The sequence below is a fragment of the Pteropus medius genome, unplaced genomic scaffold (assembly GCF_902729225.1).
Source record: "Pteropus medius unplaced genomic scaffold, Ma_sr-lr_union100, whole genome shotgun sequence".
NCBI classification, from domain to species: Eukaryota; Metazoa; Chordata; class Mammalia; order Chiroptera; family Pteropodidae; genus Pteropus; species Pteropus medius.
The window spans coordinates 1,515,761-1,540,994 of record NW_024352839.1 but is presented as its reverse complement, the minus strand read 5'-3'; the positions used below and the strand labels follow the sequence as shown (position 1 = coordinate 1,540,994).

General features: G+C 41.9%; 1 protein-coding gene and 1 pseudogene across 1 annotated transcript; one reads left to right on the top strand and one right to left on the bottom strand.

Annotated features, from left to right (window-relative positions):
- The first annotated feature begins 1,465 nt into the window (after window positions 1-1,465).
- On the top strand, window positions 1,466-1,584 carry LOC120592508 (uncharacterized; annotated as a pseudogene).
- Window positions 1,585-6,507: 4,923 nt separating this feature from the next.
- On the bottom strand, window positions 6,508-14,047 carry LOC120592429 (zinc finger protein 792-like). The gene is given in 6 exon segments (XM_039850078.1): window positions 6,508-9,012; window positions 9,014-9,045; window positions 9,047-9,852; window positions 10,582-10,704; window positions 11,235-11,361; window positions 13,818-14,047. Coding segments are annotated over 6 exon segments (1,902 nt in total). The 5' UTR covers window positions 13,848-14,047; the 3' UTR covers window positions 6,508-8,228.
- Window positions 14,048-25,234: the final 11,187 nt, after the last annotated feature.

The window sequence follows — 25,234 nt, the reverse complement described above, 5'->3', positions numbered from 1 at the left end:
CTCTGGCTGATCCCCAGCAGAGACAGCCTACAACATTGAGAAACTTATAAAATAAAAATAGCATACCCTGAAGAAGGTGGAGAATTTGATTTCCAGACTTAATGAAATTATTAGATTCCAGTGTACAGTGTTCAACAAAAAATAAGAAAAACAAAGAAGCAGGAAAGTATGGCCCATTCGAAAAGGAAAAAGTCATCAAGAACTGTTCCTTGAAAAGATCAGACAGCAGATATACTAGGCAAAGACTTTAAAACAATTGCCTTATAGATAATCAAAGAAATAAAAGAAGACATGGAGAAAGTAAAGAAAATGATGTATGAACAAAATGGAAATATCACAAAAGAGATAGAAAACATAAAAATAAATCAAAAAGAAATTCTGGAGCTATAAATAACTCAAAAGTAGAAACGAGAAGACGGAAGAAAAAGATCAGTAAACCTTAAGAAAACCTTTTAAAAAACTAAGGAAAAGTGAACAGAATATAAGGCACCTCTGGGACACCTTTAAGAGTAACAACGCACACTTTGTGAGAGTCCCAGAAAGAGAAGTGAGCAAGGGGAAGAAAGTTAACTTGAAATAATGCCTGTACTATCTAAAGCAGCTTACAGATTCAGTGAAATTCTGATTAAAATACCAATGGCGTCCTTACAATTAGAATCCTAAAATTTATATGGAATCATAAAAGACTGAATAACCAAAGAAATCTTAAGAAAAACAAAGCGAGATATCATACTCTCTGATGTCAAACTCTACTACAAAGCTACAGTAATCAAAATTGTATGGTATTGGCCTAAATGTAGATATATAGACCAATGGAATATAATAGAGATCCCAGAAATAAATCCTTGTTTATATAGTTAACTAATCTATGACAAAAGAGGCAAGGATATACCATAAGGTAAAGACAGTATCTTTAACAAGCGTTGTCAGAAAAACTGAACAAATATGTATAAAAAAATTATATTGAAGCACTTTCTTACACTATATACAAAAATAAACTCAAAACGGATCAAAGACTTAAATGAAAGACCTGAAACCATAAAACTCCTAGAAGAAAACATAAGCAGTAAACTCTTTGACACTGACTTTAGCAATCTTTTAGATATGTGTCCTTGGGTAAAGGAAACAAATGAATAAATAAATGGGACATAACAAAGTAAAAATTTTTTGTGCAGAAAAGGAAACTTTGAATAAAACAAAAAGACAACCTACTGAATGGGAGAAGATATTTGCAAATGACACATCGGATAAGGGGTTAATATCCAAAATATATAAGGAAGTCATATAAGACTCCCCCAAACAACAACAAACAAACAAACAAATGAAAAAACAACCCAGTAAAAAGTAGGCAGAGGACCTGAATAAATATTTCTCCAAAGAAAACATACAGATGCCAGCAGATATATAAAAAGATACTCAACATCATTAATAATCAGGAGAATGCAAATTAAAACCACAATGAGACATCTACGGTCATGCTACCCTGAACAAGCCCAATCCCACCTGATCTCGAAAGGTAAGCAGGGTCAGGCCTGGTTTGTACTTGCATGGGAGACCATCTAGGAAGACCAGGTGCTGTAGGCATAAAATAAAATAAAATAAATAAAAAATTAAAAAATAAGGGATTGTAAACTGACGAGGTCCTTGCAATCTGTGAGGTCAAGCAAGGGTTCCCTTGCCTAAAACCCTCCCCCCAAAACAAACACAAAAACCCCACAATGAGATGTCACCTCATAACTGCCAGAATGGCTATCATCAATAAATCAACAAATAACAAGTGCTGATGAGGATGTGGAGAAAAGGGGACCCTCATACAGTGTTCGTGAGACTATACATTAGTGTAGCCACTATAGAAAATGGTATGGAGATTCCTCTAAAAATTAAAAATAGAGTTTCCATGTGATCCAGCAATTCTACTTCTGGGTATTTAACCAAAGAAAACAAAAACATTAATTCAAAAAGATATATTTACCCCATGTTCTTTGCAGCATTACTACTAATAGCCAATATATAGAAGCAATCTAGATATCCATTAATAGGTGAATGGATAATTATGTGATACATACACACACACACACACATATACATATACATACATATATATATATACATACAATGGAATACTATTTAGCAATAAAAAAGAATGAAATCTTGCCATCTGCAACAACAGGATAAACTTAGAGGGTATTATGCTAAGTGAAAAAAGTCAGAGACAGAGAAAGACAAATATCATGGAATTTCACTTACATGTGGAATCTAAAAACAAAACAAACGAATAAACAAAACCAAACAAACTGACCCATAGATATAAGTAGCAAGCTGCTGGTTGTCAAAGGAGAGAGAGGTGGGGGAATAAGAATTAAAAAAAAAATCAGGTCACCCCAACAAAAAATAAAAAACACCATTCCTCTAAAAATAAATAAAAAATCATATACGGGTTCCTTTTGTTCCTACAGGATAGAAAAAGAAAAAAGAAATATTTGATAGAGATTTTAAGTTTGTCTTTCAAAACCAAAGTTCTGTTAAAACAGCAAGAGCAGCATGCCAAGCAAAGGAACTCACAAGTCCTTGGATTTGTATTTTTCACACTATGCATTTATCATACAATTCTGAAAAAAATAACACAAAAATTTATTCTGAAAGTCTATTCCTTATTTTATGTAGAGAAGTATGAAAAGTATGGGGGAATGACTCAAATTTCATGTGTGGGCTAATTAAAAATAAAGTAGAAGCAAGCACGAACACACACACACACACACACACACACACACACACACACACACACACACACACACACACAATCAATGGCTGATAATTCCCCAAATTTGACAAAAGTCATGAGTATAAACATCCAAGAAGCTCAATGAACTCCAAGAAGGGTGAACTCAAAGGGACCTGAAACAAGACACATTGCAATCAAAGTGTCAAAAGTCACAAAGAGAGAATCTTGAAAGGAGCAAGAGAGAAACGACTTGTCACATGCAAAGAATACTCAATAAGATTATCCACAGATTTTTCATCAGAAATCTTGGAAGGCAGAAGGTAGTAAGCTGGTATGTTCAAAGTGCAGAAAACAAACAAACAAACATTTTTACCGAGATTCCTATATCTGGCAAAACTGTCTTTCAAAAGTGAGAAATTAAAAATTCCTGGAAAAATTAAGCGAAGGGAGTTTGTTATCACTAGACTTGCCCAGCAAGAAATGTTAAAGGGAGTCCATCAGGTTGAAATGAAAGTACAATGACTAACTTGAAAGAATACAGACTACATGAAGGAAAAAATATCTTTGGTAAAAACTATTTTATTGTAACTGGTTGGTATCTCCATTTTTAAAATTTCTACATGATTTAAGAAACTAGTGCATTTTAAAAACCAAGTATTGGTCTGTTTTTGGACATACAATGTATAAAGATATAATTCTGTGACACCAATAACTGAGAGTTGGGGTCAGAATTGTATAGGAGCAGAGTTTTTGTATGTTATTGAAGTTAGGCTGATCTAAATTCAAATTAGAGTGTTATAATTTTAGAACTTTTAATATAATCCTTATGGTAATCACAAAACAGCTATAGACTATAAACAAAAGGATGTAAGAAGACAATTAAAATGTTTCACATTAAAAAATAAAAAGCAAAAGAGACAGTAATAAAGAAAATGAGGGCCAAAAAAGCTATAAGGCATATAGAAAATAAATAAAATGACAGAAGTAAATCCCTTCTTATCAAGAATTACTTTAAATGTAAATGGATTAAACTCTCCAATCAAAGGACAGAGATTGCCGGAATAAAAAAAAAAAGAAAAAAAAGAAATACCTACCTATATGTTGTCTATAGAGACTAACTTTAGATCCAAAGACATGAGTAGGTTGAAACTGAAATGATGGAAAAACATATCCTATGCAAATAATGACCACAGAGAGTAAGAGCGGCTATACTAATACCAGATAAAATACATAAATTTTTCTAAGGTTATAAGAGACAAAGAAGGCCATCTTAATATAATAATAAAAGGTTTTATACAGCAAGAAGATATAACAATTATAAACATTTATGTACCTAACAACAAAGAAAAACTATATAGCAAAAACTGACAGAATTGAAGAAACAGACAATTCTACATTAGTTGTAGACTTCAATAACCCATTTTCAATAATGAATAAAACAAACAGACTGAAAACAAAAAAAGAAAAGCAATCACTATGTAGAGGGTCTGAACAAGAAACCAATTAGATCTAAGAGAAACATACATAAGACTCTACCCAACAGCAGCAGAAAACACATTCTTCTCATGTACGCATGGGACATCTCCATGAGAGAACATGTTAAGCCACAAATTAAGGGTTAATCAATTTAAAACGATAGAGATTATAACAAAATATCTTCAACCTCAAAGGGAAGTTAGAAGTTGATAAAAAAAGGCAAACTGAAAAATTTACAAATTTGTGGAAATTAAACACACACTCTTAAACAATCAATGGGACAAAGAAGAAATCACAAGGAATATTAGAAAATACTTAGAAATAAAACAAAAATGCAATATACCAAAATCTATGAGATGCAGCAAAAGCAGTAATAAGGAAGCTTACACCTTTAAAGCTTACATTAAAAAAAATTTCAAATCAATTACCTTACTTTACAACTTAAGGAACTAGAAAAGAACTAAATCACAAGTTAGAAGTAAAGAAATAAGAGATCAGAGAGAAATAAAGAATAAAAAGCAACAGAGAAAAATCAATAAAACCAGAAGATTGTTCTTCAAAAAGATTAGCAAAAATTGACAAATCTTTAGCTAGAATGATTAAGAAAAAAGAGAGAAGACTCAAATTACTAAAATCTGAAATAAAAGTGGGGACATTACTACCAAGCCTACAGAAATAAAAAGAGTACTGTGAACAATTGTATATAAAAAACTTGGAAACTCTAGATGAAATAGATATTTTCTAGACACACAAATCTATCAAAACCAAATCATAAAGAGAATATCTAAATAAATCTATAACAAGGAAGGATAATGATTAATCAAAAACCTTCAAACAACAAACAAATCTCTGGACCTGACATTTTTATTGGTGAATTTTACCAAACATTTAAAGAACATTAATCTTTGTCAAAATTTTCCAAAAACTCGAAGAGGGAACACTTCCTAATTTATTTGCCCTGATACCAAAACCAGAAAAAGTTATGAGCAAAGTATAGACCAATATCCTTTATGAACGCTGATGCAAATATCCTTAATAAGATAATAGCAAAATTCAACAGCACACTGAAAGGATTAAACACATGTTTAAGTGGGATTTATACTAGAGTGCAAGGATAGTTCAATACATGAAAATCAACCAATGCAATATACTCCATTAACAGAATAAATGAGAATAAAGAGAAAAAAGATATGATCATCTCAATTGATGCAGAAAAAAGCATTTGGCAAAATTCAATACCTTTTCACAACAAACTAGGAACAGAAAGAAACTGCCTCAACATAATAAAAGCCACATAAGAAAAACCCACAGCTAACAACACACTCAGTGGTTAAAGACTCTCTCACCACTTCTGTTCAATATAGTACTGGAAGTTCTACCCAGATGAATTAGGCAAGAAAGAGAAATAAAAAGCATTCAAAATGTAAAGGAAAAAGTAGAATTATCTTTGTTCACAGATAATATAATCTTATATGTAGAAAACTCTCAAGGCTCTACAAAATTACTGTTAAAACTAATAAATGAATCCAGCAAAGATATAAAACCAACATAGAAAAGTCAGTCGCATTCCTAAACATTTCTAAACATAGAATTTGAGTGGGAAAATGAAAATGATTCCTTTTAGAAAAAATACTTAGGCTTTAACTTAAGAAAAAATACTTAGGCTTTAACTTAACCAAGGTGGTGAACACTTGTACTACAAAACTACAAAACATTTCTGAAATGAAGACATAAACGGAAATACATCCCATGTACATGAGTTGGATGATTGTTGTGGATACTACCAAAGAAATCTACAGCTTTCATGCAATCCCTATCAAAATCCCAATAACTTTTTTGCAGAAACAGAAAAAAGCTATCCTAAAATTCATGTGGAACCTCGAGGGACCATGAATAGCTAAAAACAATCTTGAAAGAGAAGATCAATGTCAAAAGACTCACATTTCCCAATTTCAGAACTTACTACAAAGCTGCATTAATGAAAACAGTGAGGTACTCACATAAAGACAGACGTATAGATCAATGGGATAGAATAGAGCCTAGAAATAAACCCTCACTATATGGAATGATTTTTGACAAGAGTGCTAAGATCAATCCATTGTAAGATGATATCCACATGCAAAAGAGTGCAGTTGGAGGGGGGAATTTGGAGTTATTATTTAATGGGCGTGAATGGTGGTGATGGTCACACAATATGAATGTACTTAATACTGCTAAGCTGTGCACTTAAAGATAGTTAAGATGGTAAATTTTATGTGTATTAGACTTTTAATTTAAAAAATAAAACATAAACAAATATGGTGGATTCATTCAATAGAGCACTACTCAGCATGCATGTATAAACTATTTATACACACGGCATGCAAGAGTCTCAAGATAATTATGCTGTATGACAAAAAATAGACAAAAAATAGAATATAAATACTTTCAGATTCTGATTGCATAAAATTGTAGAAAAGACTATATTGAAAAAATGGTAAACCAATACATTCCTTAGGATGTGGCTAATGGTTTCCTGGGGATGGCAAAGAGGAATAATAGAGAATGAGGTAGCTTTGAGTGGTGGATAGGTTCATCATGACAACAGTGTTGGTTCCCTGAGTATACACATATTTAAAAACTTATCAAAGAGTACACATCAAATGTGTACAGTCAATTATTTGCTGACAATTTTATCTCAACAAAGCATTAAAAGAAATAGTTGCACATAAAAACCTGATTTCCATTCATTATGGAAAACTGGAAGATGTGGCAACCTAATATTGACTCTACTATCTCTCCTTGCCTTGGCAGCAAAAGTGGCTGTCACAAATATTTTATCCCTAGAGTACAGGATCTACCTCTTCTCAATCACCATTTTCCTGCCATTGCAGCAATGACCTTGAGATGAATAGTGCAGTGAGCCTGCAATAATTAAAAAAACCCTTAGATTATTTACTCTGCCAATAGGACAGAGGTCTGGAGGTCTTGGATATTTCTGCAAAGTTTGAATTCTGCACAGTCAGATTCAAGGGAACATTTGAGGATGCAGTTTTAGAACAGGTACATTCTCTCTAGTTTGCTGCAGTCTCATTTACTCCCTGTTATCACCCCTGCCCAGTGTTTCTATACAAATTATGATCCCAACTGGGCCCAGTAAGTCTTACAGTTAGAGAAACCTGTATACCAGATGTTAGACTTCAAGGTGTATGGCTCCATGGCAGGTGCCAGGTAAACAGTGTCTGTTCAACACAGCTAGGGAATATGAGGCATCCCCTGAAAACAAGGGGGCAAATTTGTACTGCTCTCAGATGCACTAGAGTTTGTCGCAAATGCCTCCAACTCAGGGTAATTTCTAATCCACAAACATTTATGCCATTCAGACCACATTAGGCCAAAAGCCCTACCATTTTACCTAGGAGGACTTGCATAGTAATACAATTGAAGCCAAATCTGGACTGAGAGCTCTTCTCTGCCATCCTGCTGTTCTCTGCCATTCTACTGTTCCTTCTGAGGCAACAAATTTGGAAACCCTGTTCATTTGGTAGCCCTAATTCTGGTCTCAATCCATTACACATAGTGATCAGAACACAGAAGATTAAAGGTGGCTTTATCAATGAGACCCTTATTATCACTGAAACCAGAGCAATTTAAAATAGGTAGTTGTTGGAATGGGTAATACAGTGGCTGGATAAATTCACCATGAGCATCATATGAGATCAACAATGTTCTTCAAAAAGGGAAACCTCAGCAAGCTGCCAGCAGAACCCAGTTCAAGTCTTCATGGCCAAAGATGGGTCATGAGCACAGCTAAACCAGTCGCAATGGAATGGAATGAGGCACTCTAATGGCCACAGGCTACTTGCATTCCCTTTTAGAGAGGACAGAGGTCTGCATTCCCTGAGCGCAAGGAAGCAGCTGACATACACTCTAGAGACCTGCCAGTGGGTAGAGCTAAGATGGCTTCTGCCACAAACACCAGCAGTGACAAAACTCTGGTAAAGTCCATGGTCTGAAAATGCAATTTAGCTCCAGAAAGCTTCCAACATATCTAGCATTCATAGGGAATCTCCCCAGTGTGAATATTTGGATGAACAAGGTTCAACTTCTGGCTGATGGCTCCCTTATAAAAACTACTCTCAGAGCTTCTCTCTAGTGTGTGTTCTTGAATTGAAGGAGGTAGCACATTCTCTGCACTCCTTTCTCTAGTGTGAATTTTCTGATGCCGAATGAGGGTAGGCCTTTGGCTAAAGGCTTTTCCACATTCACTGCACTTATATGGCCTGTCTGGTTTGTGAACTTTCTGGTGCTGTCTCAGATTAGACCTTTGTCTGAAGGTTTTCCCACATTCCAGGCATTCATAAGGCCGCTCACCGGTGTGAAGTCTCCGATGATTATTGAGGCTGGAGCTTTGGTTAAAGAATTTCCCACATTCAGGGCACCGGTAAGGCCGTTCACCAGTGTGAAGTCTCCGATGGCTATTGAGGCTGGAGCTTTGGCTAAATGATTTCCCACATTCAGGGCACTGATAAGGCCGTTCACCAGTGTGGACTCTCTGATGTTTCATGAGATCAGAGCTTCGACTGAAGGCTTTCTCACATTCGCTGCACCCATAAGGCCGTTCACCAGTGTGAACTACCTGATGTTGAATGAGACTGGCAATGTGGCTAAAGAATTTCCCACATTCATTGCATTTATAAGGTCTTTCTCCAGTGTGAACTCTCCAATGTTTAATTAGGCTTGAATTGCAGTTGAAGGATTTCCCACATTCACTGCACTCATGAGCACTTTTACCAGTATGAACCCTCTTATGATGAATGAGGTTGAGCTGGCTAAAATTTCCCACATTCATTGCACTCATAAGGCTTTTTCTCCAGTGTGAACCCTCTTATGTTGAATGAGATTGGAGCTTCGGCTAAAGAATTTTCCACATTCGCTGCACACATGAGGGCTTTCACCAGTGTGGACTCTCTGATGTTTAATGAGACTGGAGTGTTGGCTAAAGAATTTCCCACATTCACAGCACTCATAAGGCTTTCCTCTATTATGATCTCTCTGGTGTTGTAAGAGGCCAGCAGTGTGGCTAAAGAATATACCACATTTGCTGCACTCATAAGGCCTTTCTGCAGTGTGGGTTCTCTGGTGTTGATCAAGTGTGGGTTTGTTACTGAAAGTGTTCCCAAATTCACTGCATTTGTTATGGCTTTGCACAGTGTGAAAATCCTCCACAGCTTCGGTGCCCTGCTGTGGCTCCTCTGCATTGTGAGGGACCTGATGCTGCAGAAAGCCAGATGTGGCCACAAAGTCCTTCCCACCCTCGCTGAATGTGAAAGGTTTCTCCGATGTGTCATCTCTGCAGCTCTTCACAAGGGAGGCCCTGCCCTTCCCCCTTCCAATAGACTTGTCTACATCCTGCTGCATCTTTTGCTGGTGAAGGTTTGCACCGAACTCAAACTCTCTCCCATTTGCCTCATACATGTACGGTTTCTGACTGGGATGTGTTGCCTGGTGTTCAGCCAGATATAAAATGTCTTTCAAGTGTAGGTCACACATGTCACAGAAGTAGTCCTTCTGAGTAGATAAAGATGCCTTGGGATTCCTGTCTTGTGACACTCCTTCTACAGAAACACTTTGCTCAGAAGGTGACTTCTTACCCTCCATTTCACGGAACACATCTGAAAGTAAAGAAATGCTGGTGAAGTTCATGTTAACTTTAATAAAATAAAACAGCCCCATCACAAATGCATGTCTAACCCAGGAATGAGTCCATGGGATTATTGGGAAGATGAGAGGCCTAAGGTCAGGGTAAAGAATGGCCCGCTCTGCCGGGCTCTGCCTTGCAAGGTCACAGAACACAAGAGGTCTTACTAGGACCAAGGACACAAGGATGGGGTGTAGTTTGGGCAGAAAGGCAGGGTCTCCAACTTCTCCTTTTCAGCAAGGCCCTGGCTGCTGTAGCACACAAGGCCTGTGCAGAAGGGTATGTCTAGGCTCAGGAAAATCTGACTGCAACTGGGTGGCTGGTGTTGAAGGACTATTAAAGGGAATGTGCACATCTCATGACATTAAGTGTAGGCCCTTGTTGGAGAGTGCTGCAGAGGGAGCTGTGGAAAGAGTAAGATATGGAGGCCTGAAAGGTGGGGCGCAGCCAGGGGCCCCATGTCAAGGTAGAAAAGACAATGGGCAATTGTCAAGAATGTGAAATGAATAAATAAATTTAAAAAATAATAAAATAAAAAAAAATTAAAAGACAGAGTAAAAAAAAGAAAAAAGAATGGGAAAGAAAAGGTAAAATAGAGATACAGCCATAGGCTTTGGCACCAAAACAAGGATGAACACGAAAAAAGTTGCAGGTAGGATGTGAAGACAGTAGCAATGTCGCATGTTCCGCATCTCCCACTTACCAGAGCCAGGCCCACTATATGCCCCTCTAGCCATGGCTAAAGACATGTCCACTCTGTCAGGCACCCAGGGCTCTGCCCCCATCTCCAGCTGGGCAACTATGTGGGGCCTGAAAGATGTAAGTCCTAAGGAAAAGATAGGGCAAGTAAATGGCTAGTATTTGCCCAAGTGAACTACCCCACCAGAGACTCCAGGAAAGAAAACAAAATATTAAAAAAAGAACACACACGTGAGCTCTGGCAGGAACATCCAGTGGTCACAGCAAATACTGACCACATCAGTGCCTAGTGTTCCTGACACTCGGGCCTTAGGAAACGTTAGCTAAAGGAAAGGAGCAGGACAGAACGGTCACACATCTGGGCGGTCACCCAGACAGGGAGTGGCTGAGTCAGCTGGGATCCACTGAGCTGATTTCCAGACTCCTCATTCTTGGCCCCTTCCCTACAGGTTTTTGAGACAACACCTGTTGGGGCTGCTCAGAAATAGGATGGGACTCTGTGCAAAGCTCAGCTCTGGAACCCACAGCACATATACCAGGGAAGTGGGGAAGGGAGCAAAGCCCATGTTCTGGAGTGGAAAGGAAAGCGTTGCCTCTTGGGAAAAGAGGACAGGAAGAGAGAGCTCAGGACACCCGGGTTGAGTGTGAAGGCCTTACCCAGTGAGGCTATCAGTGCAAAGTTCTCCAGCATCACGTCGCAGTACAGGAGTCTCTGAGCCTCATCAAGGAGTCCCCACTCCTCCTGGGAGAAGTAAATGGTCACGTCCTCAAAGGTCACACAGACCTGCCATGATGGGGACAGTTCATTCCACGATCAGCTTCTCTCCTCAGGACTCCCTGTCTGTCCCCTGCTAACCCTCCTCTCCAGCTCCCCAACTCAGAAGAGATCCCAGGTCCTGGTTCCACTGGCATGTGCTTTTTTCTCAAGCTTCATATAACTGCTGGGTCAGCCCACAGCACCAACAGGCAGGTGGGCAGAGAGACACCAGATAAGCTCTGGGCCTGAAGTGTAGGGCCCAGTACCCCTCTTCTATGGATCCCTTCCCCTAATGTCACCAATGGCATCCCTCCCAGATGGAAATGTGGGCTCATTCTTCTCCCATAATCCCCAGTACCAGGGCTCTAACACATATCATTTTTGGATTGCATTTCCCTCAAACTCTGCACCTCACCACTGCATCGCCATCACAGCCATCTCCATGATCTCCTACATGTCACTCTGCACAAAGTATCCAGAGAATTCTTGGCAAATGCAACCATGACCCCATGCTGCCTCAGACCTTCAATGTTCCCATTGCCAAGGACAATACCCACTATTGATTTGGGGGGCCTCCTCAGCTGGCCCTGTTCCTGGCTTCAATCTAAGCCACCCAGAACAACACACAGAATCAGATCCCCAGGACCCCTTCGTCTTCTGTTCCACATTCTGTGCCTTCATCAGTCACACTCATTCCAAAACCAACCCCTCTGGTCCTCCCGCCCATATCTACCCTGCGTCTAGTGACTCCCCCAGCTGACCCTATTTGCCCCGACCTCATTTCCCAGAGTGACTGAAAATCCACAGGCCCCACTCAGGGCCTGGTGAGAACAATGGGGAATAAGCACCAGCCCAAGCCTCACTGTAATATTACTACCATTATGATTAAACCTCAGAACTTCTCTTACCTCTACGTCTCCAGGGAAATTTGGCCACCTGCCAGACCCCTTTTCCCCTAAAACCCTGCCCCCCCCACCACAGCTACCACCACAGCCACCACCACTTTTCCTTGTCTGTGGTTATGAAGCCAAACAAGCCAACGATGATCCCTAACCAAGAAGCCCTGTGCTCAGTTCTCAAGCCCCACCCTTCTCTTTCCTCCTAATGTCATTGCCAGCAGGACCTGAAGGGTCACCCTCCTAAATCAGACTCAGAGCTACACCCTTGTCCAGAGATCAGATGCCACATTTTGGATGTATTTAACTGTCGAAATAAATTAAGAGCAACCAAGTAAGAAAAGCAAAGCCTATTTATTCTGGGCTTGCTTTAACAAAGGATTCAGCCAATGTTGCTTAGGTTTTGAAGACTCAAAGGCAGGCAGATGAGTGGGGAAGCTTTAGAGTGGACAAAGGGATGGCTTCGGTTGGGCCCTATTGGCATGGTGGAGCTGTAGACAGGCTAACTAGAAGCGAGGAGGCCCATGTGATTGGCTAGCATGCACATTTGACCTCTAGAAGGTTAAGTTGGAAGAAGGAAGAAAAGTCAGAGAGGCTGTCAGTTATTAATCAAGCCCTGGCCACTGGGACCAGTTATTACAAAGGTTGTTGTTTATCTTTCTTGATTGTCACTAGAGATAGTAATCTGACTTCTTGCAAGTCTGACTTATAGCAGGCTGGCTTACCGGGCTGTTTATTATAGATAAAGGGTTGGTTTCCTGGGCAAGATGCTGTAGGCTGTGGACCAAAGTTCTATTTGTATATATGGTTTGGCCTCTGTCCCTTTGTGTATTCAGTCTCTCATTACTTTAACTACTTCCCCAGGATACCATAACTGTGTGTCTAGCTGCCCACTCTTCACTTCCACTCGGGTCTCTGGAACATCAGAGCTCAACATGTCTAAAACCTAACTTCTGTTTTCCACTGAAAATTCCTCCTTTAAGCAACTTCTCCATCTCAACTGATGGCTAATACATCCTTTCATCTGCTAAAACCCAAAGCCATGGAGTTATCCCTCCTCTTTCTCACCCTCCACATCAAAAAATCTGGTTTGCCCTACTTAAAACACAGACTTAGAATCCGATCACTTCTGTCTGCAGCCACTTGCACTATTCACCTTGACAACTGCAGTAGCCTCACCCCACAGTCAGTTTTCCATTCTGCATCCACAGGGATAAGACCTGAGTTAGATCACTTTCCTCCTCTGCTGTGCAACTTCTGTGGCTCCGAATACCCTCAGAATAGAGGCCCACTTGCTCGCTGGACACTCCCAACTCAATCTAATTCTAGGCATGTGCACTGGACTCTGGGCCTAGGAAACCTTTTCCTACCTCATCCCATTAAATTTCAGAAATAAGAACCGCTCTATGATCCTTGGCCTGGATTAAGGACCCTAGGCTAGGAGTGACTCCCCGCTAGGCCCCCAGACTCAAAAGCAGAGCTATGAGAAAGGCCGAGAGCCGTAGACCACGCCCATCTTTTCCATCCGGGCGCCAGGCTCCTGCCGGTGGGGGTCTGAGCGGCTGAGGGCCTGAAGCCGATACTCACCTGCGCCTGGTGCCTCAACGCCGCCGCCATCGAGGCGGGTGACTGAGGCGGGTGTCGTGGGCTCAACCTACTTGCTTTGCACTGGGCGAGGTGTGAGCTGGGCTGGGGGTCGCACTCCTAGCCTCGGTCTCCCGGGTGTAAAAGGCTCACTGGGCCCGGGGCGCCCACTCTGGGCGCGCGGAGAGCGCGCGGCCAGTCCGGACCCTGGGGACGTCGCGTCAAGGCGGTCAAGGCTCGTTCGAAGGCGCGGAGGAGGGTCCTGGCCCGGAAAAGACGCCTGCAACGCGCCACGGCCCCGGGAGCACAGACCCGCCAGGGAAATGACTTCGGGGCCGAAACGCAGGAAGTTCCGGCCCCCACCTCTCCGGCCCCCACCTCTCCGGTCCGAGGAAACGCCACTCTCCTGGGCTGTCATTGGCCCTGCGCCAGCCGGTGACGCACAAGCACAGCCTCCGGGATTGTGTGCTTTCCATCTAGCATCCGGCCGGGCAGTTGGGGACGACAGAGGACCTTGCGGTTTCTCCATGACATTGGCCCAGCTGCCCTGCGAGCGTTTCCTCTTAAAGGGGCTGGCCGCAGACTTCTGTGACCGCTGGCGCCAAGTCCCACCCGCCCTCGAGGTCTATAAAAGACTCACTTCTGCCTGTGGGCGTAGGTGAGTGAGCCTCTTCACTTCTCAACACCCAGAGACCTAGATTCACGTTGAAAATGAACATTATATCTAATTTGCGGGATCTGTGTGCTAGCAGTAAATGTTGCTCTAATTCGGTGCTTCTCAAACCAGTAACATCAGCATCATTTGGGAATTTATTAAAAATACCAGTTCTTGGGCAACAACCCAAAAGAGAATCAGAAATTCGGGGGTGGGGCCCAGCCTTCTGTGTGTCAGCAAGCTCGCCAGGTACTGCAGTTTGGGAAAAAGGACTCTCATTAAATCCTGTAAACAAAATAGGGAAAATAACACTGTATGCCTCATGATAAGTCAAGGCTTGACTCGTAGTTACTGCTTGATACTTAGAACTGTTGTTACTATTATCATCGTCAAAGTCACAAACACTGCTGTGGGAGGAAAAGTCAGCGATACCTCTCTGCAGGGTAATTAGAATATTTGTCAAAATGTAAAGTACAACAACTCTGAATCAGCACGTAGCTGCATAGGTATTGATAATTTTTACATGAAAGCACACATTTACCACTTGGCTATTTCATTTTATTTATTTAAAATACATCATGCAGGAGAGTTTCATAAACTACAGGTGGGCCTATTGCCCAAGGGATGGATTTTTATAAGCTACATGGTTCAGCATTTGAGAATACCAGGGCTAAATGCCCTGTCATAAGTGGACAGTGAAGTTGACATGGTTTCAAGTGTGTGACAAGAGATGACTCATCTCTAATTCTCAGGCATTAAAAGTTATTCAAAACACTTGTTAAAGAATAGTAAGGCCGACTTCATTCAGGGGCACTATTGCAATTTTGAGACCACTGCAATAGGAGCTAACAGTGTGTCATTGTAAGAACATCCAAACTGTAGAGAATTTTTATAAGAACTTATCTAAGCCAACCTGATGACGTAGCCAGAAAGTAAAATCTCAAATGCTCTAAAGGACAGTTTTGCATTTTGTTATTGTTGTTGTTTATAACTGTGGCATAAGGGAGGGAATGTGATCGAAATTACATGAAGGTGAGAGAAAGTAAGATGCAGGATAGTTAAAGCCAAAGGTAAAAACTTGTGTGGATGAAAAAAATAAAAGGGTTCTATGGACAGTAAGTAACTTCACAGGATGATCTGATCGTAAATTCTTAACTGGGGAGGTCATGGTGGGCAGGTCATGCCCATAGGAGCTTCTTTTTAAAGTAAGTCCACTTCTTTTGGTAATAGTAAGTCCTCTAAGAAGATAGCCACCTGTTACTTATCTTTAATTGGTGTTCCAGTTGCAGTTTTAAATCTCCTGGATTTCTGTAACATACCAGTCATGTACTAACTCAAAAACATATCTGCTGACTAAGTAGACGTTAATTCTCTTAATGTCTTAATTGTTCACTAAAGTACAGGCCTTTGCAAGAATTAATGTAAGTTCTGCTAACTGGGATGATTTGGTGTCAGGCAGAGACTCATACTCAACAGGGTTTTGGAAATGTGTAATGGTATATCCTGCACTTCCTAGAAAGTTCCTCCTGAGCCATGAGTGGAGATAAGATCCATCAACAAAGAAGGTGAGGTCTGGTCTATAAGAGGAACCACTAACAGGTCAGGATGAGAAATGGTTAAAGTGTAGATGGCTGTCCTTTAGTTAGGAAAGGAAGAAGAACAGCAAGGGTAAGATTTTGAACAACAGGAGATAGTGATGTGAGAAGGAGAAAGCAAAAGAATGTCAAGAGAGAGATAATGAGAGGTAAAGAAATATTGGGTGTTTCAGTTAGGAGAAGGATTTGGGCAATGTAGGGAACATTAATTTCAGGGTATGACCTAGTACTAGATCTGCTGTAGCTTGAACCAATTTTGCTGTTGCTGCAACAGCTCAAAAACAAGAAGGGAAAGCTTCAACTCTAGGGTCTAGAGTGAGGCTGAAATACCCAATGGGCCTTTGGTTTCCGTTATGCTTCTGAATTAGGGCACCTAAGGCATGCCCTTCTCTCTCTTGAATAAATAGGGAAAGGGCAAGGAATGGTTTGGGAGCCCCAAGGTGGGGGCAGATAAAAAGGGTGGTTTTTAAGGATTCAAATAGCATTATGGAAAGTGAGTTGCATTGTAGAAGATCAAACACAATGTCCTAAGTTATGCCATATAAAGAGAATGGTATAGCAGAAAGTTAAGAATCCAGCTCCTACAATATTCATTTAATTCTAGGAAGTCCTAGAGTTGTCTTTTTAATTCAGGCAAAGGGTAATTAGGGATGGTCTTGATAGTTCTGAGGATAAGGTTTTTCTCTCAAGGGAGATATCATGTCCTAAAATTGCACCTGAGGATAGCAAAGTCGTGTTTCGTCCCTTGAAACCTTATATTCCTTGCAAGCCAGAGTTTCTCATGAGTATTGAGTGTCTATGAGTTGCTGAACCTAGTAGAACAAAGAAGTTCATCCACATATCGAATTAAGATTGAATTTCGAGGGAACACCAAATTCTTTAGATTTACATTTATTGTATGGCCAAGATAAGTGGGGCTTCCAACAATCTCTAGAGCACGAGTGTCCAAGCATACAGTTGTTTTTCTCATATAAAGGTGACTAGGTATTGGGAGTTAGGATAAAGGGGTATGCTGAAGAAGGGAGAGCGTAAGTCAACAATGATGAAATACACAGTGTCAGAGGGCATAGAAGCAAAGATAGTATTGGTGTTTGGGAACAAAAGCAATATAGATTTTACAATTTTATTTATGGCTCCTTATTGTTGGATCAATTGGTAACCCTTTCCATCAGGTTTCCTTACAGGTAGAATCAGTGTGTGGTGGAGGCTAGATGTGGAGATAAGAAGCCCCTTGTCAAGGAATCCATGAGTAATAGGTATGAGACCATAATTGCTTCAGGTTTTAGGGTATTGAGTTCGTTTAGGGAGAGGTATAGTGAAGCATTTGCAGATGAGGCTTTTGGAGGCCGAGGCAAACTACTAAGCAGCTGAGCCAGGAATCAAGTCTGTGCCTGATTCCAGACATAAAGTGTAACTGTTACTGCACTTCATCTCCTCAGACAGCATTATAACAAATTTATTAGAAAATGTACAAAATTACATTTATTAAAGGCTCTGCTTCTCAGATGTGTCCTACATCTGTCATTTCTTTAGGTTAATGTGAGTCAGGAATATGAATTAGTACATCCTGAATGTGTGTGTTAGCAAGGGCCTGAGGAGCTGTGAAAGTTTGGGAAGATTTGGGTAATCCATGAAAGCTGTCAGAGGGCAAATGAGTTGGGGGGCAGAGAGTCTAGACTTCAAAGGTTAGTCTCTTGGAGCAACGTGAAATATTAACATTTAATATTAAATCTCTGCCCAATAGCTTAAAAGGGGTTGTGGAGCTTAACAACAACAATGACAACAACAACAACAACAAGAAGCTATGTTGGGCATTATGGAGTCAGATACGAAAAGGTTAGGTTTTAAAAGAGACAAATCGGTAAATTATCTAACCTCACTACAGAGGTGACTTGTGTTCTCTGAGAAATTACAGTGGGGAGTTGTGAGGTGTTGAGTGAGGGTGGAGTAAGTGGCTCCAGTGTTTACCAGAAATGGAGGGGGTGCCCTTTGAAGTTATAATTTCACCCAGTGTGAATTCAAGGGAATGGGGAGGGGGGCAGGAGCAGATTCCTCACAGGGGAATCATGTGGACTCCTGTGATTGTTTTTCTTTTCTTTTCTTTAAAATTGGACAATCTTTAGGTCCAATGGCCCTTTTCCTTGCAGTTTCTGCATGTACATCCCTATTAAAGATCTTGATGAAAAGGAGACTATCCCTGAGGCTTTGGGACACTTTCCCTTGAGTGATTTAAGTTAAAGAGCCATGAGTTTGCATTGTGTGGGTTTAGTTTTGCCAGGTTTTGCATTTAGTTTTTGCAAAACATTTAGTTTTGCAAAACCTCATGGTGCTGCACTAAGCATGGATCTCAGAGAGAAGAGCATTTTGCCAATTAAGACTAGGTTTTTGAATAGCCTCTCTCAGTTCCATATGGAACCTATTAGCAAAGTGACTTCTTAAAGCAGACAGCATAGGATCATCTAGGGTTAGACCCAAGTAATCCTTCCAGACCCTTTCTAAATAGTGCCTCTTGTTAAAGAGCAATTCTTCTCTGTTTCCTGCATTCTTGAATCTTGACCAGTCTGTTTTACATGGGTGGTCTGTAGAGGTGGAACCCAAGAGCTTGTCTCCAATTTCCTTAACGCTGTGATAGACCTTGGGTGTATTTTTATTTCATTGTAAACATTCAATGACTCTGATCCATTTGGCCTTTTCGAACCATAAGTTGGCATCTCCAGGACTCTCAAGAGTTTGGACTAATGGGTAAAGTTCTGAAAACCTGCAGAATTTACCCCCAAGACTAATCTGAGTTGTGTCAAAAATTCCTCTCTATTTTTTTCACGGGCCAGGGAAGTCTTTTATTACAGCTTGTAAGTCAGATGGAGACCAAGGCTTCATAATGACTTGTTTGGCAATTGAGGTCCTTCCCTTCCTGTCTCTTCCATGGGGTCTGCATCCTAGGTGAGCAAGACTAGGTTCTCAAAAATCTATAGGAACCTGGGGACAGGTTCAGGGAGAGGCGTGTACAAGGGGGGGTCAGAACACAGTGGCGTGGGAGGCAGGGTCAAGTTCAGAGGAGTGGAAGGACAAGCAGAGGAAAAGGAGGGAAGTGGGCATGTCTTCAGGTTGGTGTGAATGAGGGAGTAACATTGAGGAGGATGGTGACTTTGAGAGATTACTTCTGATAAGGTAGACTCAGATTGTTGCATGATCTGTTTAAGGTTTGACTGGAAAGGCTGGTTTTCAACTTTATACTGGGAGAAGTAAGTACATCATTGTTTAGTGGGAATTTTGGACCCTCAGTATTCCTCCCAATTATTCTTTCCATTGAAATTTAGAAATCCCTTTTCAAGTACCAAAAATTTTTTCTAAAAATTTTAAAGAACATGAAAGTTAAAGTGCTTACATCGATGCTCTTTTGTTTGTGTTATGAGATAAGAAATAGTACCTCTTTCATTACCTTTAAAATTTCTTTGGGGGTTATAGTTCTTTAGGTTTCCTCTCTCTTTTTCAGTCTATTTTTATAAACTATAGTGCCCAGATTAATGTTTATTTTAACGTACTAGTGTAATTTTGTACATTTTCTAATGAATGTTATGATGCTATCTGAGGCGAAGTGCAGTGACAGTTGATATCTGTGTCTGGAATCAGGCACAGACTTGATTCCTGGCTCAGCTGCTTATTAGCTTGCCTCGGCCTCCAAATGCCTCATCTGCAGATGCCTCCAAACATCCTGTTGTGAACTTTAATGAGAAAATGTATCTAAGCGCAGCCCAGAGGATATAGTCTATGATATTGTAATAAGTTTGCCGGTGACAGATGGTTACTAGATATAGTGTGGTCATCACATCATAAGGTATGTAAATGTCGAATCACACTATGCTGTACACCTGAAACTAATATAGTATTGTATGCCAACTATACTTTAAAAATTTTTTGAATTAAAGAAAGATAAAATCATTACATAAAATCATTACAATAAAATCATTACATAAAAAAGGAAAGAAAATATCTAAAGCAATCAAGTTGCTAGTAATCAAGTTTCTTTTATGCTAGTTTTTCGGATGTTGTTCCTTTCAAAACAGATTTTTATACAAATTCTCCACTATAACTGCCTCAGATGATAACGGCATCAGTTCTGGTTCCACACAGGTATCCCAGACTTGACCCCTGTATTATATGCCAGCATCACATGACTTCTCACTGTCCTCTCCAAATTCTCAGCCAAGGCCCCCTGTACATAAGAGGGCCATTCTTCTGGGTCCCAGTCTCTGGGAATTAAGTGGAGTCACCAAGCTATTTACCAAAATTTCTTACCTTCCTCTTTTCTCATAACTCACCTACAGCACTCAAATATTCCTGTGTCAACTAGCTGTTTTCCAATAATCCATGGAATTTTAAATCTCTGAGATGCCTTTAACACAAGGCCATGCAGAGTTAGGGGTTCAATTTTTATGTAATTTGGCTATCGTGTTGCTGCAGATTCTAGTTTCCGAGGTAAGGGGTACATGGCTCAGGCAGTTGGAAGAAAATGCAGGGAGCCATAGGCAATTGTGACATAGCTCTTTATTCCAGCAAGGGCACAGCCAACCATGCGGGGTGGCAGTGCCTTTTTAAACAAAGCTTAAACAATAGTGGCACACTGCCAGGTGATGGAAGCCTGCACATACATACCAGGCACGTGATTACATAAGGGGAGAAGTGCTGAGTCACTTCCGCTTGGAAGTTAGCTGCTAAGGGTATTGGAAGGGAGCCTGACAACAGCCACTTTTCTTTCTCCGCACACTTCACCCCTTCGGGGTCCCTCCCTTACACCTATGTAGGCTTGGCAAGTGATCGCTGCAGGAGGGCAGAGCTCTGTACCCATATGCCACAACAACAATACAGGAAACAACAACATGCCACCAAGAGGCAGGTGCTACCTCCTAGGAGAGCTAAGACGCAGTGCCAAGTGGACTTTAGGCCTGCCCACCACTCCTGCAGAAGATCCCCAGGGAGCTGCTGGACTTACCATATTTCTTGGGAGAGACCTGCCAAGGCTTGTGAGTTATTGTGCGGGTGGTCTGGAACGTAAATACAACACTGAGTGTGGAGAACGGCACAAGGGCCTTCTTGGGCCACAGTTAAGATGTCTAAAGCCATACGATTTCGCAATGCTACTTTTCTAATCTGATCTAATAGATACCAGATTACCTACTAGATACCAGACTAAGGTATCTAGTAGACTAAGGAGTATAATTCAAGGCTCGAGCAGTATGTTTTGCCAAAGCTGTCACTCGCATTTCAACTACCACATCACCTGCTGCAGGCAGAATGGCTAAGGGATAATACCACCGTGGGGTCCATTTAGTATAGACATGTTGCGAATAATACGCATTCCAATTTGTGGAGCACCATGGGAGCACCTGCCACATAGTTGCTGGCAAATATGGGCATCCCCATGTATAGTGGCCTGTCCAATTTGAGGGAATGTAGAGCCATCCATGGGCCCCACATATCAGAGGCTTCCTGGGGCAAAATCATACTTGGGTGGATGCCTCCATACTTTTGTCGTGTCCACCAATGAGTGCTGGATGAGACAGTTAGTTATATTTTGGCATAGGAGTTGTGGCACTCATCCTAACAGTCGGGACCCCATGTTTCTTTCAAAACAATGGGGCACATCCTCAGTCACCTCTACCCCTTCACTAGTCAGCCATGACCATCCATCATGTACTGAGTACCCTAGTAAGGGTTTCTCCCGTCCATGCCGAGTTCTTCTTTGTGTGTCCACTCGATTATAGATGAGTCTAGTTGGGTGACTGGGGTCCCCAGGGGGTCAGCTGATCCCATGTTGTGACATCAGCTGCATATATACACCAGGGCAATCTTACAGACACACTGACAGGAAACTCCATGGAGACCCAACAGTGTGAGACATTCACAACTGTGGCATAGGTACATGCCCAATCAACCACGATATTCATGTAAAGTGGCCTAAGGTCGGAAGGGAAAGGAGAACAAGGGTACCAAAACAGGTAAGTCTTTTCCATTGGGCAAGATGCTTGCTAGCATCTTATCTTGTGATAAGACCATTGCTGCTGGAGGTGGGGGGTGGCAGCGTGGCTGTTAGTACAATACCCGTTCCCCTTGTGGCATTGATCCCACTGTGTCCACATGACACAATATGGGAGAACTCATGAGAGGCCACTGTGACAACACAGATGTTCCTGTTTCTTCTTCATTTGTCTCTCCTGTGGGATATCTCCCAGTTATGTGTGGTGGCCAGTTGGCTGTTACCCAAGGAATGACCTGTCAGTTTACCTCTAGCCCCTTGCCCTGTGGGGCTATTAGGCCTACCTATTGGCAACGTGGGGCCTTTTTTCCCGCCATGGCCAAGTCCATTGCACTGTTTCTCCCCTTTTAGGAGTATGTTACCATTGAGTCCATGACCAGGCTTCAACAGTTTTAGTGGTAGTTACCTGTAACTGGATTGGGGTCGTGGCCCTATGTAATAGCAACTCTCCCGGGAAGGCACCTCTAGCTCAAAGTCACTCGTTCAGGCCCCACAACACGTCTCACACGAGGGATACGCAACATCGCAGTCCCGGGGGGTTGACGGTTACCCATAGGTGCCGTTTCAACCGCCTGTTGTACCACTCAGTCATGCCCGCTGCCTGGGGATTATACGGGGCATGCAATTTCCACTGAATGTTTGTGTGCTTGGCCCACATTTGGACTTCTTGCCTGGTAAAATGAGCCTCTTGTTCGCTTTCCACCACTAATGGCCTGCCATAAAAGGCACATGAGCGTTTGAGAGCTTGGACAGCATGTTTTTGGTCTTTGGCCACAGACATGAAACAATAACCCAGTAGCTGGATCCACTGCTGTAAGGGCATAGGACACCCCTTGAGCTTTTGGAAGAGGTCTTATGTAATCTATCTGCCACATGGTCCACGGGACCCTTTCCCTTGTTACTTGCGCATGCTCTTACGTCATGCAGAGAGGATGTGGTGTATCCCAGCTGCATACCAGACACTTGGCACAGGCTTCTGTGATATCTTCCCATTTCAGGGGCAGGCTCCATTGTTTTATTTTCCTCATAGTTTTGGCACCCGCGTGCTGCAATTGTCTGTGGAGCCAGTGTGCCACATCAGTGGCAGGAGCCTTTTCTAGACATCGCACACACAAGAGCACATCTGCCTCATCATTTCCTGGAGTCACCAAGGGCACATGATCCGTAACATGATATACAGCTATGTCCTTTTCTTGTTCTGTCTTCCAAAGGTCTTGCCATATGGCTTGTCCCCATAAGGACCTATGACCCACTAGCCAGTTTTGCCATTTCCACATAGGCAAACATAACATCAAATCTTTAAACACTGCCCAACTGTCAGTACAAATAGTCAACGGGCCATCTTCATGGGCTATACCACCATCCATACGGCCCGCAGTTCAGCCCATTGGCTCCTTTGATCTGTACCTGTATCATAACAAATATGGTTAGTAGCTGGTTGCACCTCTATAACTATCCACTTGGCTCCCTGCCCCCTACTGGACCCATTTGTGTACCACACATCAGCAAGCATAGGTGGCTTCCCTTTTCTGTAGGGGAACACTTCTTGATCTGTAGGAACTTCGGCATCCAGTAAATTGTCAGTGGTAAACTCAACAGGACCTAAAACTGTCTGTAATTCCATGGCCAGAAGGCTAGCAGCTATGATACTCCATTGTTCCAGATAGGCACCCCATTTCATCAGGGTAGGGGTTTGGGCCACCCCTATTTTGGGGGCCTGTATCCATGTGCATAACAAACCTCGTATTGGATAAGCGGTGCCTGCCTGCACTTTGTCCATGCCAGTCAATGTCCCAGTGGCCTGCAAGGCTGCATATACAGCTGCTGATTGCTTCTCTATTAGGGAGTACCAGTTTTCTAAGCCCTTCCATAGATGGGACCAAAAACTCCCTGGGGTTCTAGTTTGTTCCGAACATTGCCATGGGCCCCAGCAGTATCCTTCTGCTGTTTACATGCACGTCCAATTCAAAGGGTTTACCTGGATCTGTTACCTGTAAGGCTTGTGCTTGTTGCACTGCCCACTTGGTGGCGGTAAACACCTTCTCCACTGTTTCATCCCAGTAGCTCCCTTCTTGATCAGGCCAAATGATGGCTGTGCTACCTGTGCTAAGTGGGGCCCAAACACTCTCCAGTAGCCCGAAAGGCCCACATAACTCTGCAATTCTTTAACTGTAGCGGGTCGTGGATACACTTGTATCTTATCAATTATGGCATCAGAGATTCCTTTCGTCTTACCCAACCAGACAACACCTAAGAATTTGACAGATAAGCCAGGTTCCTGAACCTTGGTTGCATTTACCACCCAGCCACATGTTTTCAGATGCTGCAACAGCACCGGTGCCACTTGTTCTGGATGTGTAAGGGAAGCAGAGGTTAACGTGATATCATCAACATGATGAAACAATTCCACCGTTGCTGGTTGGATCCAGGTGGCCAAATCCTAAGCTACGAACCCATGGCAAATTGTTGAGCTGTGTAAGTAGCCTTGGGGTAGTACCACAAAAGTCCATTGTCTCCCTTCCCACGTGAAGGCAATGGAGAAAAAAGTGTTAGCCAAGTCAAGACATAGTACTATGTTCCTAGCCTTATAGTCGGTTGATCCATTAGATCATGAATGGATGGTACTGCTGCATGCAGTGGGGGAGTCACTTTATTCATTTCCTAATAGTTCACAGTCATTCTCCACAAGCCATCAGTCTTCTTCACTGGCCACACAGGGGATTATGACTATGGGTAGGGAGCACAATCTGAGCTTTCTCCAATTTGTGAATCGTAGCCCCGATTTCATCATATCCATCAGGCAAGTGATATTGCTTAACATTGACAGTGCGCCTTGGTTTTGGCACTTTCTGTGGGGGGTGATGAGTATGTCCTTGTACTCTAGCCTTCACCACCCCAACTCACAACCAGAATTCACCAGCAGAGATCTGCAGATTGAGCTCTTGCAACACATCCACCCCTAGGATATATTCTGGCACCGGAGAAACATACACTTTACACAGACACGGGGGCAAATGTTCTATTCTAAGAGGCAGTCACAGCTTTGGTCTTAATAGTCTTACTCCCGTAGCTGTCTGTATAGGTGGCTGGTCCAGGGAATCTGTCTGGATTTGCACAGATGAGGCTATAGTTGGCT